Source organism: Diorhabda carinulata, chromosome 6 (genome assembly GCF_026250575.1).
Source record: "Diorhabda carinulata isolate Delta chromosome 6, icDioCari1.1, whole genome shotgun sequence".
NCBI lineage: Eukaryota > Metazoa > Arthropoda > Insecta > Coleoptera > Chrysomelidae > Diorhabda > Diorhabda carinulata.
The window spans coordinates 22,166,954-22,186,210 of record NC_079465.1 but is presented as its reverse complement, the minus strand read 5'-3'; the positions used below and the strand labels follow the sequence as shown (position 1 = coordinate 22,186,210).

The window sequence follows — 19,257 nt, the reverse complement described above, 5'->3', positions numbered from 1 at the left end:
ATATATTCAACTGTTTGATCAGACCGGATTGGTCGAATGGATTATTTGCTTTCTCTGACTCCTTTCCGAATCACTGACGAGATGCTGAACGATCTGGTCCATGCTCCGCCTATTCTCTCGTACGCAATGGCGGCTTCAGTGCTGAAATAGCGTGTATTCAACTCCCGATTATGTTTAAAAAAGATTTTGATTTCAAATTTTGTTTTACAAAAAAATATGTAGATTTCCCTAATCAACTCTACAATATGTTATCAGAAATATTTTTGGTTCTTTATTCAATAATTCGATCAATCAAAATCGCTATTTTTGTTGTCTTGTTATTTATATATATAGAGGGTGACTTTAAGGTAATATCGGTTTTTTACTTTTAATCATTTTCTCTTTGTTTATTAATGCCGCAGTACGTTTTTATAATGAGTAGTATAGATTACCTACTATCAATTCAGATTCATGGCGAAATTATAGCATGGGAAACATTTGATGTTCAAAATGCAGTCCTTTGAATTTGATCTTCCAATCTTTAACTCTAAATTATAAATTTTTCTCGTATATATTATAGTTTAACCCGATTGAAAGCAATAACAATGAGTTCCCTGATGAATTCTCCTTCAGATTCTATATTATCATAACTTCCAATTTAAAAATTGGGGGTGAGTTTCTCGAGCACACCGTATCCGATTCTTTAACAAATATTCACGATGATGATGACGTGGATAATGACATTAATAACGAAGAGTGTTGTTGCACTAAAAAGAACGCGTATTGAATCAAATCTATTCGTTACTAATGAAGACAGTTCAAAATATGAAACCACGATTCGCACTCCTATGTTATTATGTTATTATGTTATCTTTGAAAAAATATTGTTTTTATATCTACTCCTCTTAAAGTTCGGAATCACAAATCCAACCCTGTCTATTAAAAAAATTTGATTCTATTGCTTAGTGCTCAATTATTATCTATTTAATAAAAATTAATTATTTGTGTGTGAAAACAACGATCCAATCAAGTTTATTCATTTAAAATGTTCGGTATGATATTTTTAAAATTTCGGTATACCCCTGTATAATGCTATTAGTATTTAGAACATTTGAGTATAGTGACCTTTTGAAAAACGCGAGGGGCATTTGATAACAGTAAGAGGATGAGCCAGGATGTAGGTAATAGGATGTTAGGTCCACATCAACTGGCTTCTCTATACACCCAAAGTACTTGCAAGGATTCTTCAAACTGATATTGCGAGAAACGTTACGTGATAAAATATCAATCAATATTCTTTGTTCCTTATCGCAGTTCATGCGTAAAAATTGTGCCTAAATATTTTTTTCTGTTTTAAAAGTCAAACAATGAAAAAAATTTTGTAAAAATCTTTTCCCTAGAATATTAATACTTTGTAAACCCACAAAATTAAGAGTCTAATCAATTGTAATTTCTCTATGTTGACAGCTACTTTTTTTGGTCTTATGCAACATAAAAACAATAGCCAGCCTTGGGTCTTCTTTTCCATAATTAATAATCTGACATTTCAAAAGTTTTTAAAAAAGAAGACAGAAGTTTAGGTTGTCAACAATTAAAAAAGAAGACGAAAAATTTATTCAAACGTCAAAATGTGTTCTTACATAGTTATTTTAAAACATTAAATGCTTAATAAGTGTTATTTTATTGTTTGTTATTAGTGTTTTGGTGCAAATTCATCTAATAGTTCAAATAAATTACCATTGAATATACCCTATCATATTTGATACATGGAAATGTTGGATTACAGGTACTACTAATATCTCATATATTATATATTGTAATAATTTGTGAATAATGTTATTAAGGACAGTTCTAATTTCATTTGAATGTTGTCGTGATTGTTGCTCGCCGAAAATTTTGTAATGAATTTTATATTCCTTTACTACATTTTGTATCAAATGTTATATCAAGTTTTCTTGAAAAATATTTAAAATCCCATGCTTTAATATTTTCTTTCTTGTGTTTAATATCAAGTTTAACCATTGAGTTACCTAAAATTTACTTTATTTTAAGTACTTTCTGTACCTAACTTGACCTGACCTTTAAGGTAATTAGCAGCTAACCAAAAAAATATTCTACTAGAAATATTCTTGAAATAAAATAGATTCAATGATTGTTTATATTTTCAGGGTGAAGATTGAGGCTAGGAGCATTCATCAACATATATCTAGAATTCCTGAGGGGGATTCTGGCATACAAGAAAGGGAAACAGATAATTAAGAGTAGATATATAGCAGGGATAGTCGAGACAACGTCAGAATTTATGGAAAAGCTTTTAAACTTTTCAGCAGCTAAAGAGATGGTAAGGATATTGTTTGTGTCAGTGTAATTAATTTCTCACTTAGATTGTGCTGGTTTTGGTAAATTACTGTAACTAATATCTTCTTTACAGAACAAAAATAATATTAAATAGTAGCATAGATAAAAAATTACGAATAAGGTAAAGAGAAAGATTATGGTGAAAATAAAATGAGTTGAGGTGGTACTGAACACATTGTTTACTGTTATCACTACTACAACATGGCGTGCAGGAAATTGATTGTAGGTGAATTGCAATTATTAAATAATTTTAAATATTTCCCATCTTCTTCACAGAAATTTGCTCAATTTTGAATTGTTTTTTATTGCAGAGCTGGTCGAGGGACTAACTTATACAATATGGAGGATGTAGGACCAAAGAGGTATCAAAATTAACTTGGATTCACCGGATTTTCTCAAAAATGAAGATAAAGACCAGAGTGGATACGAAACCACTACAACATGGCATACAAAAGTGGTGGTAAGTAATTTCTTCTATAAAATTAGTCTAATTTTTGTCTTAGTTTGTGATAATTTTGGCAAATGTCACTACTATGCTCTTCACATAGAAAAAATAATGCCAATTAGGAGTATTAATAGTTCCCATCTTCTTTTCACAGCAGTTGGTTTTATTTTGAATTATCTATTACTAGTCGAGGGACTAACTTGTGCAGTACAAAGGATAAAGGACCAACAAGATACTTCAGTTCCTTCCCTTTGAAAGAACCTATATGTATTATAGATTTATATTACATATAAATAAAGAATTTATTACTTCAAGCTGTTTTTTTAACACCTTGACTAAATTTCTAAATAAAAAGAAATTTATGTTATTGTAACGAAATTCGAGTTTGTATCAGGAAAATAGAAGTCGAAGAGATATACGGTTTAAAAGTTTAAAGATTTTTTGTCATTTTATAATGAAGGGTTTCCGTAAAAATTCAATTTTTTCCTCTTGATTCACCCACCGACATCTGCCCGTCAAGACACAAACTTTCCTCTACTATACAGCGAGAGCTGAGTGGAATTTAAAATGTGGTTCGAGTATTCTGGCACAGAGGACGCACGTGTTTTTTAGCGCCTATCATATCCGCAACCCATTATACGACTCGCATAGATAATATGAAATAAAATTTTTTGAAATGAAACCTCAATACTTTCACTTATTTTACGATTTTATCGCCGTCTACCGAGCGATGTTGGAAAATAAAAATAGTCTTCTCCGACAACCAGTTTTAAGCATAGTGTATGATTGGTTGCCTCTCCTGAAAATTTATAATCAATTATATTCAAATTTGAAATTATTTAAAACATTTACTTATCTTTTATTAATTGAAGAAAAACAGAGTACAAAAATTTTCATGTATTAAATTTTCATAAACGTCTCGACTACAACCTTTTTTTAAAACGAACATGGGCCATTTATTTCTTACTAACAATAAAATAAACAGTATTTCTAAATAAATATTTATATTTTTATTTATTTTTAATGTTATCTTCAGCTTACAGAATGTTTTCTTTAATTGATTCTTTCTCCTTTTATCACACAATTATTAAATGACTTTGAATTATTTTGATACAATTAACACGCTTATATTAGCTTCCCCTGTATGTGGGTTTGTTTGAGAGCTTGTTTGTTCGCAACCCTCCTTTAGATTGAGAGCAAGTGACTTATTTAATAAGAAGTTGAAACCTCCGATCAAAATTGAAAATGATGCTTTTTTACAATGATTTCATTCATTATTGTTTTGAGCTTAATTTAAAAATTATTTTATCCTTTTTAGTTTGGTGTGCTTTAAAGGCGCGTTTTTAAATTTTTTAAAACTATATTTATTGATCCAAAATTTGATTAAGACATATTAAATTGTTGGTGAAGGCTAGACAAATTGAACATTTCAACTTTCCTTGGACTCAAAGAACAAACTTTCAACTTAAAGATAGGAAAAATTTGTTCTCATGTTCCAATTCTTCAATTTTCTCAACACATTTCGTAGTTTGAAATATTTTTCTACATGGGCGTAACTACAATAGAAATAGTGACAAGAAAATTATAAATATATCGAAGTAGTTGAAGGAAATGGGTTAATAGTATTTTCCAACGGAATTTACAACTTTTCCACGCGATTTAACTTCAATAATTCAATAATAATTCATCTCCTTAACTAGAATCAATATTTTTGTATCATTTATCTGTTTCACTGTAAATTCAGTAGGTCGTCGAAGAATTGTAGTGTGCAAGACATGTGGAATATGTACTGAATATTTTTATACTTAAAGCAGGTGTCGGGTCAGAAATCACTGAGGTTTCACGTAAACTAAAAAATATAGGAATATATATTATTGAATATTCATCGACTCTATATGTGAAAATTAATTTTCAAAAAGTCATAAATGGAATTTATTTTGGAAACTCAAAAAGAAATTTTCGAGATTAATAAGATCAAGGAAATAATTTTTACCAATTTTTTCGTACCTATCTGTATTTTACTTTCAAAATACAATTAATACTTTAATATGAAAAATAATTTAGAAAATAATGTGAAAAGCAATTCATCGGTGGTTTTACTTAATTTCCATACGTTTTTTTTTTATATAATTTCCCTTCAACTTTTCCCATTTTTTTTACATTAAAATAACTTCGTATAAATCAATAAATAAAGAGCGGCCATTTTTGTTCCGATTATGTATTAAGATAATAGAAACGCGAGGAGGTAAACAAGAATAAGTTTGTATTTAGGCAACCAATAGACACCATTTTTGTATCAGGATAACACAAAAAGAAGAATTATTAAAAATATCTCTTAAAGTTTTGTTATTGTGAACGTCAAATCATATTTAATACTTTAAAATAATACCGTAAGAATATGAAAAAGTTTAACAGTAATACTTATGTGTATATAACGCTAAGCTATGGATACATCGACTCGCAGGGATAACCACATCATTTAGTGCTTGTAAACATTATTCCACGGCGTTAATGCTTTACCTTAACAAGCAAATACTTGAAAAAATTGTAATTACCTAATAATATTTAGAACATAAATTACATAATCTAAGCGATTTCCCTAATAACACAAATTTTACATAAACTATAGGTACAAAGAGTGCTTATCAAAAATTAAGAAGGAAAATTAACGTAAAGAAAAACATCTTGTAAATTAAAAAGAGACTTCATGAATAGTTGAACAAGCATAATAGAGCTATAAATTTTACTTGAATTATTTAGATCTTATTATATCCTTATTATATAAATTAGCAAATTGTCAGTATCAATATCATATTTTGATAAAGGCTTAAAGAGAAGTCGAAACGTCAGAATTTATCTTTCTTTTGAAAACTATCAAAAAAAACTAATTTTAAAACAGATGAGACCTAAAATCAAGAACTTTTAGATGCATTAATAATGATATGTCTATGAATTATATGTATACACAGATAAAAAAGATGATAATTATTGTCAAATCATATTTTCTCTTAATTTGTATCTCATGTAGTGAAAAATTGACTATTTCTTCAACACAATTACGTAGATACTTGATAAGACAATGAAGCAGCTCGAGTAGACAAAAAAAGCTTACTTACAAGATCTTCTTCACAATTATTTTTTTGCAAAAGCTAGCTCTATACCTGTAGGAATTCGTTCTTTTTACATTTATTCTTAAAATATATTAAACTCAACCCCGAATTTGATTTTAATTTGAGAGTAGCTGTTTTTCGACAAGAGAGGAAAGTATCAGTTAAGTTGATGTTAAAAATTATGTATTCAAATCCAGAAAGAAAATAATGCAATTATAATTATTACTTACGATTTTTTTTACCTAATTCTCTAGGGGAAAAGTGTGTTTGATATGTTTCAAATACGAAAGAAAATGTATGAGTTTTGTTTATTTACAATAAATAAATAAACTTTCACAGCTCCACTTCATAACCCTCGACAAAGACTCTTAAAATCACCGAAAAGTTCAAATTTTCATTAGGATAACAGAAACGCGAGGAAGTACACAAGAATAAATTGATATCTAGGCAACCAGTAGACACCATTTTTGTATCAGGATGACAGGAAACGAACTGTCAGTTTTGGTATCATGGGTTTGAAAACAATGTTTACATTTTTAAATCATACTTTTTAGAGTAAAATGCTATTGCAAGAATATGAAAAATAGTTATACTATTTTTATATCGAAGAAAGTACGATTACAGTAAACGCGATATTCGCCAGTGATTTGAAACTTTTCGTGAAAAAGATAGTGATAAGTGCCTAGTAAAATCCTCGAAATAGAAATTACACAAAGCTAAAGCTAGTGAAAAATCCTGGAAAATAATACCAAGCAGGCGGTTCAACCAACTACTGCTGACAAAACTAAAGACAGTTATTGGACAAAACTGAATTACCCGTGTTTTTACATATAGATATACCAGTAAGTAATAGTGAAGCATATATTTTTATTGATTGTCCCAAGTATTAGTTCATAAAGTATATTGGAAGCTGCACTAATTTAGAATTGCAATTTATATATGGTTGTAGAAATAAATTTATGTAAAAATTATAAAATCAGTCTTTCTTCCCTGATGATCAATTTGTTGAACCGATAGTAAAAATGAAAGAAGAAAGTAATTATCTATGAGTCTGAACGATTTGAAAAAATCATGTATTAATATAATCACATCTTCACTACACATTGATGATCTGAAAATGTTTGTGTAACAAATAAAATGAAGTTGAAATATCTAATTTTCTATTAGTAGAAAGTATCATATTTGTATATTTCACACTGGTCAATGATTAATATATAATTTAGAAAATACTTTTTAGATATTTCAGGTAATTCTTTCTCTTTAGAACTCTTCATATCCTTTCGTTTGGATGTTAAATTTCGTTCTTCTTTTATCAATTTTATTCACTCTTTCCGTTCCTTTGCTATTTCATTCATCTGCTGTACTGTTTTCCCTTGTCATCATGTGCTACTTGTCCTAATTAAGTTTTTCTGGGTCTTCTTTTACTTTTATGTTGTATCACTTTTTCTTATTAGGCTTTGTGGTTTTCCTCTCTTTAGACATCTTTCAACAATAATGTAATTTAAAAATAAATGTTCAAACGGATTTTCAATCTTAAAATATAGTGTAAAAACATTAGAGACATCCAATGAATTCTAGATAAAGAAGAAATAAAATATTAAAGATGATTTATTCGGATTAATAAAATACATATCATACAAGGGTTTATTATCTATTAATTTCAAAATTTTTAAGGCCTAATTTCTTATCGTTATCTCATCTTATCATATATGTACTTATATTGAAATTACCCTTTTCTATTATAAATGAATATTCTCCAGTTTCAAAATCTTTGATCATGGGTGAATAAAATTTAACATGTTGTCTTAAAATTGTTTATTATCATTATTTTATTACAAGAAAAAATTATATACAAAAGTTGCATTTTTAGTTATTTATTAATTTACAAAAGAGGTAAATTTCGTTGAAATCTTATGGGTCCTTTGTTCATCTGCTGGTTTATTTATTTTTAGATGTAAATTTTGTTATATTGGTTAAAATTGTTTTTAATTTCTTTGTTTATATTGATTCCTATTATAACTTGAGTTTTTTACAGTAAAGTTCAACATTCGCGAATTTTTTCTAGCGATTTTAAAATAATATGTATTATATAATGAACTACACTTCCTTTTTAAATTATACACTGTGTATCATACAATTATCAATGAATAATATATGATGTTAACTAAAGATTTCTTTGTACAGTTTATATTTATTTAATAAAAGTAAACAGAAATAAATAAAATATAAAATGGTTTTCATTTATTCTCTTTCTATGCCCTTTCCCTATAATTTCCTGTAAAATAGTAAATAGAAAAGCACCTGGCTTGCTTGGAAATTATTGTTTTAAGTGATTGACAGATATCAGGTAAAACAATGAGAAACTGCTGTTGTGCATCAATTTAATTCATATTCGTAAAACCCTTGAGGAGAGGGAACTAATCATACAGTATGATTAGAACTGGTTGTCGAATTACACGTAGAAGACTATTTATAGAAGAAAAAAGATTTTTTAGTCATTTTTATGAGAAATTTCCTTGCTTAATGATTTTTTTTTTTCGGAGAAACTGATCGCTTTTGTGGGATCCTCATACCAAAATACCCCTTGTGCAAAATTCGAGCGGAATCTGAGACAAAAGATTTTTTTTGTCATTTTTCTAAACAAATGGGTTAATCTTTAAAAATTTGAAAAAATGGCATAACCCGAAAGCATCGAAAAAACATGTTACATGTATTTTCTTATGGAGATTCCGAAAATCACATAAATTTTTGAGTTTGAGCAATGGTTTTCGTGAAAATTCAGTTTTCTCCTCTTGATTCACTTACCGCCATCTGCCCGACAAGACAAACTTTTCTCTCTACTCTACTATACAGCGAGAGCTGAGTGGATTTATAAATGTGGTTCGTACATTCTGGTACAGAGGACACACGTATTCGAATGAAACCTAAATCCTTTTACTTATTCTATGATTTTACGATTTTATCGCCGTCTACCGAGCGATGCCGGAAAATATAAATAGTCTATCCCATGTAACTCGACAACCAGTTCTAAGCATAGTGTTATGTATAATTGGTTGCCTCTTCTTAAGGGTGAGACTAAACCAATTATTTCTAAATTTGATATTTTTAAAAACAGCTATATAATCACATTAGAAACATGAAAGTATCGAAAGGAACACGTGGTATCATGTATTTTGTTATGGAGATTCCAAACATCACATCAGTTTTTGAGTTGAATCAATGGTTTTCGTGAAAATTCAATTTTCATGACTTTTCTCCACCTTTCCTCACTTAATGATTTTTTTTCGGAGAAACTGATAGTTTTTGTCATTTTTACAACAAAGGGATTAAAATAATTCGTACCATCCGAATAATCGAAAAGAAAACTATGGAATATATGGATGAATATTAGTTTTCTAGTACGGTTCCCCAGAAAATCTACTTTCGTTGGTTGATTTCTCCTGAAAGTGTTTTCATAGGGCCTATCATATCCGCAAACGGTTATACAACTCGTATAGATATCCATTTTTTAAAATGAAACCGAGGATAACAGGTATCTCCTTATTTTTCTGAGTATAAAATCATCGATTTTAGGTTGAAAGAAGGGTTTTATGGAGAAATGAAATAAAAAACAAATGTTTCCAATATTAAATTTTATTTAACAAAATATATCATGATCACACAACATGTAGTGCACAAATTATAAGTGCCAATATACAATGTTTTATACAGGGAGTGTTACATAAGATAGCATTAGATGGCTAGTGTATGGTCTCCTATATCAACTACACATGACCACTAGATGGCAGCAGAACGGACGTCAAGTAGAAACGTCAGTGGCGCTCCTGCGCTTATCTTTGATCTTGTAAATGATATATATTTCATTAATAAAATAGTATTCAAAAAGTCCTGACTATAATTTAACAAGTTATAAAACATGTAACATGGTGAAATCATGCTAAGAAGATAAAAGGTGGAAATAAGACTATATTGAAATAAGACACAAATGAATAACAGTAGCTAGAGGTCAATGAACTCTGCCACACCCTGATAGAAGCTTGCCGAGACCGAGTAGAAACGCGAAGATTTCACGTAGAGCAGTAATTTAATAATTATAAAAAGAAAATGTCAACATTTAAGCCACCAAAAGCTTTAGTGTTTGATCAAAATACAAGTCAAAATTTTACAAAATTCATGAAGTTTCAAAATATACATGAAAGCATCTGGCTATTACAGTAAAGATGATGAAATGAAGATCGCTATATTTTTGAATATTGTTGGTGAAGATGCTCAAGAGGTATTTCAAACCTTTAAATTTGATAATGTTGGAGATGAAGAAAAATATGACAAGGTCATAGAAAAGTTTGAAAATCACTGCATGCCCTTTGAAAATGAGACATTTGATAGATTTAAGTTTAACACGCGCTGTGAGCAAGAAGGGGAGAACTTTGATAACTTTCTTACGGTAATAAAAAAAATAGCAAAGCCATGCAAGTTCGCAACATTGCATGATTCTCTGGTAAGAGATAGAATAGTAGCTGGTATATTAGATGAAGAGGTACAAGAAAGGCTCTTCAGAGTGAAAAATTTGACTCTTAGTCAGGCAGAAAACATATGTAGATCCTCAGAAGCACGTAAAAAGCAAGTTCAGAATATAAGAGGGAATGCAACACAAGTGGATGCAGTCAAGAAGCATCATCAATCTTATAGCAGTAGCAGTGCATACGAGTGCTTCAAATGCAAGACAAAATATGGTCCCAGAAACTGTTCTGCCTTCGGGAAGACCTGTTCAGTATGTAAAAAGCCAAATCATTTCGCAGTGGGCTGCAAAAGTAGGCAGCAATTTAAAGGTAAGGAAAAGATTAGAACTAAGAAGAAAATGCATGAGGTTGAGAAGAGTGGGTCCGAGAATAGCAGTAACGAGGGAGAATCAGACACACCATATTTAGATTCAGTGACACTTGACCAGGTGAAGTTTAAGAATAAGAATAAAGATATTTGGACTGAGAATGTATTAATAGATAACGAGTTCATCACTTTTAAGATAGATAGGGTGCGAATTGTAACTGTTTGCCCATAAAGTATGCTAGGAAGATAGGAGCAGAGAATAAAATGGTAAAAAATAGACTATCGTTGAATACATACGGTATTAATAAAATAAAAGCTACAGGGTATGTAATATTAGATTGTATGGTAAGAAGAAAATTTTTTAAAATTAAATTTATTGTTGTTGATTGTGACAGTATGCCTATCTTGGGATTAAACAACTGTTTCAAGCTTGAATTAATAAAACAAGTTAGTGAAGTTAATAATAAAAATAATTTTTAACAAAAAATTCTGAGGTTTTTGAGGGTACTGGAAAAGTACCATACAAATACAAGATAGTACTAAAACAAAATGCAGTTCCATATTCTAGTAACTGCAGAAGGGTACCAGAAACAAAAAAACCAAAATTAAAGAAGGCACTAGATGATCTTGAAAACAGGGATATAATTTTCAAGATAGAACAACCAACAGAATGGGTCAATAATATTGTGATTATACAAAAACCAACAGGAGCATTAAGGATATGCCTAGATCAATTACATTTAAACAAATATGTCTGCTTAGATCAACATCCGATCCCTACTGTTGAGGAACTTAGTTTAAAGTTAAAAGATAAAAATATTTTTACTGTGTTAGATTTAAAAGAAGGGTTTTATCATGTTCCTCTTGATAAGGAGAGTAGAAAGTTGTGTACATGCATTACTCCTTTTGGAAAATATGTTTTCAATCGATTACCATTTGGCCTTAATGTTAGTCCAGAAGTTTTCCAAAGGATTAATGAGAAAATTTTTGGTGATTTGCCAATAGGAATATATTTTGATGATATTATAATTGGGGGAGTAGATGAGAAAGAACATGATGAGATCCTCAAGGAAGTTATTAGTAGAGCCAAAAAATTTGGTATAAAGTTCAACAGATCAAAAGTACAATTTAAAGTTTCATAAGTCGCTTATGTAGGTCAAATATTTTCTGCTGAAGGAGTTCAGCCAGATCCAGATTGTGTAAAAGCCATTTTGGAGCTTGAAGATCCAACTAACAAAAAAGAGCTCCTAAGGATACTGGGTATGTTAAATTATCTCTCAAAATTCTTACCCAAGTTGTCTGAGCTACTATTTCCATTAAGAAACCTTATTAAAAATAATGTAGAGTTTAACTGGACAAAAGATCTGTCTCTTATATTTTCAAGAATCAAGAATTTAGTATCGAAAATAACTACTAGTAAAAGAGCCACTAATGCAACATGAAAGACCAAATGTCCCATTTCTTAAAGTAGCAGCAGATATCTTAACTTATGCAGGTAAAGATTTTTTATCAGTAATGAATAATTACAGTAACTGGCTTGAATTAGTTCCCTTGGATAGTAAAACTGCGTCAGAAATCGTTTTGAAATTAAAGTGTATCTTTGCTACCCATGGCGTTCCTTCTAGTATCATCTTAGACAACATTCCATTTAACAGCAAAGAGTTCAAAGAATTTGCCAAAAGTTGGGAGTTTACCTCAATCACCACAAGTCCACGATATCCCAAGTCCAACGGACTTGCTGAGAGATCTGTTGCCATCTGTAAAGACATTCTTAAAAAATGTAGTAATTCTGGAAATGATATTTATCAAGCACTACTTGAGTACAGAACTTCTCCATTGACAGGTCTTGGTGTTTCACCATGAGAACTTCTAAACAATCGTTTACAAAGAACAACATTACCCGTTTCTAAAAAACTGCTAACAGAGTTACCATACGTTAATCAGAAAAAAATTTGTGAGAAAAGATCTAGACCTAAAAAATATCATGACAGGGGAGCAAAACATCGAGATTCATTTGAAAAGGGTCAACATATAATGATAAATAAGGATGGTTACTGGGTACCGGGTGAAGTAGTAGACAAACATTCTACTCCACGTTCATACTTAGTTAAGGAAAATCTAGACAGAGTGGTACGAATAAATTCATCATTTTTAAAGAATAACCCTAATCCAGTATCTCTTAGACACTCTTGTTTTGATTCTACAGACAATAATTTGCAAACTTCAACATCAAATAATGTACCTAGTGTTAAGGAGTCAAGTGATAGTGCTAATGGTAGAAAATCAATGTCAACTGATGACAGTGAACATAATAATAGTGTGGAACGTTCTATTTCTGCCAAAGACAGTACTACAGGAAGTGACATTTATATAACTCGATCAGGACGATATGTAAATAAGCCTTTGAGATTTAGAGAATAAGCAATTTTTATGTCTTATTAACAATAACAGTTAAAGTGTAAGTTATATGTTTCCTGTTCTAATAATGTCTAGTATATAGTCGTTTTCTTTTAGTTCGAATTTTCATTTATTTATAAGTGTTAAGTTGCTTTTATAAAAGGGGAGATGTTACATAAGATAGCATTAGATGGCTAGTGTATGGTCTCCTGTATCAACAACACATGACCACTAGGTGGCAGCAGAACGGACGTCAAGTAGAAACGTCAGTGGCACTCTTGCGCTTATCTTTGATCTTGTAAATGATATATGTTTCATTAATAAAATAGTATTCAAAAAGTCCTGACTATAATTTAACAAGTTATAAAACATGTAACAGGGAGTACCAATAAAAGTAAACAAATATTATCTAAAAGATTGAATATTTAGACATTTCCATTCTTAACACAATTTGTCCTGATGCGACTCTACTACTAGACATCTTCATTTGATTTCTTCTGGTTGTTCCTTGGTACCATCAAGTTGTTCTAATCTATATCAATAGGCCCAGGTATCTTCCTTAAACAGGATCTGCCAACTGGAACGTTTCCTACAAAAAAAATATAATTTTAATAAGATGGATTTTTCCAATCATGAAACTTTCTTAATCCATTGATATAATCAGGAACAAAATACTAAGGATATGATACAAGATAGTAAGACAGCGGGTGGTTAAGAGCCGTTATGCATATAGGCCTCCTAATAAGCCCATTGTACACCACTGCCGATCCCCTTGGAAAAATTGATCAAACACCTTGGCTTGAACTTCTAAAGAGACAATCACCGATGACGTGGTCTACAGTTTTTTCCTCCTCCATGCACCTGCAGCATTCCAAATCGTCTATGATACCTATAAAATCGAGATGGCGTCTTAGATGACCATCTCCATCAGTCACCAGTCTTATTTCATGTTTGTTTAAGCATAGCAGTTGATTGATAAGCCAGACAGAAGGCTCATCTATACCAATCATTTTCTTTATTTCCCAAGTGATCAGGCATCCAAACGAGCTGTACTTAGCAGACAACACTTTTATGCACTCCAGTACAAGCCAAGAGTCCATCAATTTGACCATTATAGCTTTTAGAGTAGCAAATACTTTGGCTTGAAGAAGGTAGCATGCTTATTTTGGGGCATAATCATGTGCCTCCAAGGTGTTATTAACAGTCACAGGTGCCATTTTGTCACTGCCCATCAAAATGATTGGAGATATCCCTATATACAACCCCTACATCCAGATTTCACAAATCACTACTTAGTAGACTTACTCCAGTCTACTGAGGATTAAGGGATGAAACATACAAATTAGAATTAGTTTTGTAAAATCCAATATCACCAAGGGTTCTAAGTATTATAACTAGGATGCGTTAGATTGACTTGAAAGGGTAAAAATTTTTATATAACTTACCTGTCACTGAATACTGATTCTTCATATAGTTCAAACTTTGAAATTCATTTATCAATTTTACCCAATCATCAATATGCCAGGTAATTACATGTTCCAAACTAGATCTAAGGACATCTCCAAAGATTCTTTAAAGAAACCTGTTCACTAACAGATTTACGTTGTATTGTACTTCTACCATCTCTTACTTCCATTTGTTTCTGCTTACTTAAAGATTAAAATAGAAATAAAAGTAAATATTAGGGTGGACCAAAAAAAATGTTTCAATTTTTTTAGCTATTACATCTAATATGACGAAAAAAATCTGATAAAAGTTTTAGCTCTTAATATCAATTGATATTGATTTTAACAGTTCAAACTTTACCAGAATTTTTTTTTATTATCTTTAACAATATTTTCATCAGGTCGATAATAAGGCCAAGAAACTGTAATGTTGTAAAATAAACATATAAAGAAAGTAAAGTAACGTTCTGTATTATAAAAGCAGAAAATGAAATGAAAAGACAGACGAAAGAAAAGCTGGAATGTATAAGTAATAAAATATCTTATGGGAATGCCAAGATAATAAACAGGAAGCAGGTATAAGAGACTGGAATACAGGATGTGAAGGCAAAAATAAGAGGTAGGAAAAGGAATTATTATAAAGACTCAAATATATATACTAGCACTATTTTTACGATAAAAAAGTAGTTATACAAATAAAAGATATAATTTCTAAGTTTAAAATAATCCTTATAGTTATTATAACTATGGTAACATATAATTTTATCATTATTATAAATAAGTTAGAAAACACATTCTTACCTAAACGATATGTTAAAACTGGATATTTTTGAGGTATAAATAGTAAATTCAATGGATTTCTTCAAACTGCATAAGCTCTTTTTCTTCTTGTAAAATCTAATAGCACTTTCGACATCTAAAGAAAAATAGATAAAATAGATAAGAAAATAGAATTTATTTCAAGTTTTATAGAGGTTGAGACTGAGATATCTACTACTTTATCTTATTTCAGTAAATATGATCAAAAAATAATATTTACAACATAACTTTTATAGTATTCATAATCTAATTATATCATATAAATATGAAATGGAAATGCTTTATGACCCTTTAAAAATAATGGAATTTTAGGAATAACTATATATATATATATATATATTTATATATAAATATATATAAATGGTTTATATTTATACTAATATCAAGTTAATCAATTATTCAAAATTTCAAAAAAATTATTCGAAAATGTGTTAAAATAACTAAAGCTACATAACTTACGTAGATTTCCAACATTGTAAGAAAAGGAACTGGAAACCTAAATCAAAAAACAAGTTTGTATCTTCAGTTCTAACAATTTGTTTCTTATAGGCATCTAATGCCTATGCTATGTCTGAAAAGGGACGAAAATCTTCTTTTCCTACAAATCCATCTATTTGATAAGTGGTATCGTGAGTTTTGTTCTCTTTCATCCATCCAGCCTATAATTCGTCATCTAATAAATGTTACTTCTAAATATTGTCAATCCATCAGTTTTTTTGTTTTCAGTTCCTTCATGTCCGATATTTTGATTATTTCTTGCGTAAATTCTCTTATTACAAGTCCCATCTTTAACACATTGATTGCCAAGAATATTTCTACAGTTTTATTTAATCATTTAAATCATTAAATTTACAAAGTTATAATTCAAAATTTAGGCTTTTTAGAAAAGTTGCATTAGGGGGGATGATAAATTATAAGTTATTTTGTAGTTGGCAGTCATCATGTTAACTTTGGGGGGCTCAGTGTAAATAATACAGCATATGCTTTACTCCCTATTTTAAAGGAAAATATACATAGGATGGTTAGTTAAATAAGGAAAATTGAAAATAAAAAATAAATTATATAAAAAAATTTAATTAAACATGTATGCAGCGTTAAGGTCAAGAATTGTTTATATTAATGTAATAAAACGTATTCTTTGTCCTTATACCTATACAAGTTTGAAAAAAGATAATTACGTTAATTTCAATATGATTTATGATTTTTTTTTGAAGGATCTAGCAATAATTTTATTTGAAATAGCTCTAAATAACATATATAGTTTCGGTCAAAATTTTTAATCTATGTTAACATCCTCCAATGATGCCCCAAGATGTTTTTGATTATTAATAATGCTTTTGATTTTGATTAATAAGATCAAAATTTAAAATATATGTTAACACCCTCGTAGATAATTGATGTCCCAAGATGTTTTTAATTACGAATAAAACTTTGTGCAGTTTTTGATTAATAAGTTTAATATTCAAATGAAATTAATTTTTGTGGAAATACAAATGAAGGCTAATAAACTGTGTAAGTACAATAAAGGTGACAAAACTGTTGACGCATTTTGATTATATTATATAGAAGAGCCATTTTTTCATAATATTAATGCCAGTTCACTAATGATTTTTAAATATTGAGATCAATATCAATAAAGTCACATGTGAATAGTTTTAAGGCACTTTTAATACAATAAAAATTATGCATACCTATTTGCACACATCGTAAATCACTTCGTCGGTGATTATATCACCAAATTTTCGATTTACAAACATTAATAACGTCTGTAAATATTATATATACTTTGTTTTGGTGTCAATTTTTATTTGACAATTGACAGTTGTCAGTGATACCAAAGTTATCCATAAACGGAATGAAATAAACCTAGGATCGTAAAGATATAATAAAGAAGTAATTTGAAATTGAAGAATATATTAAAGAGAGGAAAATTTAGCAGAATTGACGTTGAAGATTGATTAAAAAATATTTTGAATATAGTCTTTAAAGTTATTTGGTAATAGACAATGTGAGAAAGCTCTCGAATCAAATGATACTGTGGCAATTCATGATTGTATCAGTGATAAGAAAAAAAAATAGAAATAAAAAAGAAGAAAACTGAAGCGAACGGACTAGAATGAAAGAATATATTGAAAAATAAAGATTAAAAGGGGTAAATTCAACTAGAATGACGTCGGGAGATGATAAAAAGTATTTTGATTACCGTCTTCAAATTTATATTATATTATTTGACCATAGACGAAGGAGAATAATAGAGGTATATCAGATGATATTGTGGCAATTAAAAAAGATTTAAAAAAAAGAAATCTGAAACGAAACAATTTCTATGGAAAACTACAATTAAAAATGAAAATTGAAAGATGAAATTCGTTCACCAAAAACTATTTTTTCTAATAACGTTTTAACATACAGGGTGAGACGTTACTCTAGGATTGGAACTATTTCAATAACTCGTGTAAAGAAATCAATAATTCGGTTTTAGGTTAGGGAAGTTATTACGAATTTTTTTTATTATTTTTTTCTGCGCATTCATATATTTTGTATAGGGATGTAAATCGATAAAAAAATATATTTATTGATATTTTTCTACCATCGATTAATAATATAGTTGTCAGTCTTATATAATACAATATATAGCAAAACAAATAGTGAATGGTAATTGCCTGCTATCACATACGTTTTTTTCTAAACTTATTTCTTAAATAAATAAGGAACTATCAAGAAAAATAATTACACACAATCCTAAATTAATTTATATGCTCAAAGAGGGTCTTTTCTTGCGATCCCCTTTCGAATTTTTACCGAAAATATTACCCAAAACCTTCGAAACGCTGTTTACCCCTAGTTTCCTCCTGATCGGTAGAGCTTTCAACAGCTGTACCGATCTAGCTTCCCTAAGTAAAGATTGGAAAGCTAAGGAAACTCCGGCGAAATTTTCCGCGGCGCTGACTTCGTAAAATTGACAACCGTACTGCAGGGACAGTTCCTGACCGTCGTCCACGCATATTTGTCTAAAACAAAATGGAAACTGACACCATTTCGAATCGAATAATTCTACGATTATTATTAAAGTATATGTTTTTCTGATCATTTTGAAGTTTGGCAACAACGGTTCGTGGTTGTTAAAAGACGTAATTGAAAGTTTTAATTATTCGATTATATGGAAATGAAACGTTAAACACCCTATGTAATATATAATTAATATTTTTTTACGTAATACGAAGCTGGTTGTTATAAATACTACATGATACAATTCACAGCGTCGTTAACCTGTAATTGTACATCATCGTATTATAATAAAAATCGTGATTTAAATAAAAGTTGCTGGTTCCGATCCGTTCACAATGGAACCTTCCATAGAGATGCACCAAGAAGGAAAACACGATTACAATTAATTATTTTCATATTTTACAATCAATTACGCAATGGTCATTACGAGCACATTCACTTAGGCACAAAGAAATATATTTTGACGGTATTTACATTGGCGTGCAGGATTTTTTTTTGTTCAAGGGAACTAATTTTTGAATAAAAATTATCATAATATACAAGACGTTTAAAAAGTTTAGTACAGGGGAGTAGGTACTGAGTACAGAGATCTAGGAAGGAACGAAGAAGAAACGAAATAATAAAGAAAAGGAATGGAAACTCCTCTGAAACAAACGCCCTGATGGTGTGTAAAAACTTCATTAGAAAAGAATTTAAGTTTAGCAGAGGATGTAGATTCTGCTAAGTAAAGAGACTTCGCTCGAAGTGTAGAAATTACGGAGATTTGAGAGTACGAGGATGGTCCCAGAAGTACCTAAATTGACCTAGAGATGGTGGTAGTTGCTTGAAAAATACCAAAATCTGTTTCAAGTTTCGAGACGTCACGTTG

The 19,257-nt window shown here is 29.8% G+C and overlaps 1 protein-coding gene and 1 long non-coding RNA gene across 8 annotated transcripts in view; one reads left to right on the top strand and one right to left on the bottom strand.

Annotated features, from left to right (window-relative positions):
- Window positions 1-1,579: 1,579 nt before the first annotated feature.
- On the top strand, window positions 1,580-3,048 carry LOC130894805 (uncharacterized). Of its 3 annotated transcripts, none has more exons than XR_009059392.1 (5): window positions 1,580-1,765; window positions 2,148-2,320; window positions 2,411-2,559; window positions 2,649-2,797; window positions 2,937-3,048. It is a non-coding gene; the product is annotated as an uncharacterized LOC130894805 (long non-coding RNA). The 3 variants fall into 3 exon arrangements; XR_009059394.1 differs by having other exon boundaries at window positions 2,411-2,563; XR_009059393.1 differs by lacking the exon at window positions 2,411-2,559.
- Window positions 3,049-9,509: 6,461 nt separating this feature from the next.
- Window positions 9,510-19,257, bottom strand: part of LOC130894803 (ras-related and estrogen-regulated growth inhibitor-like) — a 133,798-nt gene continuing 124,050 nt past the window's right edge. The window contains exons 5-9 of one of the 5 annotated variants that reach the window (XR_009059388.1): window positions 17,072-18,391; window positions 15,840-16,372; window positions 15,363-15,477; window positions 14,562-14,765; window positions 9,510-13,705 (exon numbers count right to left, since the gene is read on the bottom strand). Coding sequence is in view for 1 of the 5 variants with exons in the window: in XM_057801797.1 (XP_057657780.1) it covers window positions 18,133-18,391 (259 nt within the window). In the remaining 4 variants the exon portion in view is untranslated. Of the gene's footprint in view, window positions 13,706-14,561; window positions 14,766-15,362; window positions 15,478-15,839; window positions 16,373-16,438; window positions 18,392-19,257 lie in introns of those variants that run through there. The other 4 variants (XR_009059389.1, XR_009059390.1, XR_009059391.1 and 1 more) reach the window with 4 other exon arrangements.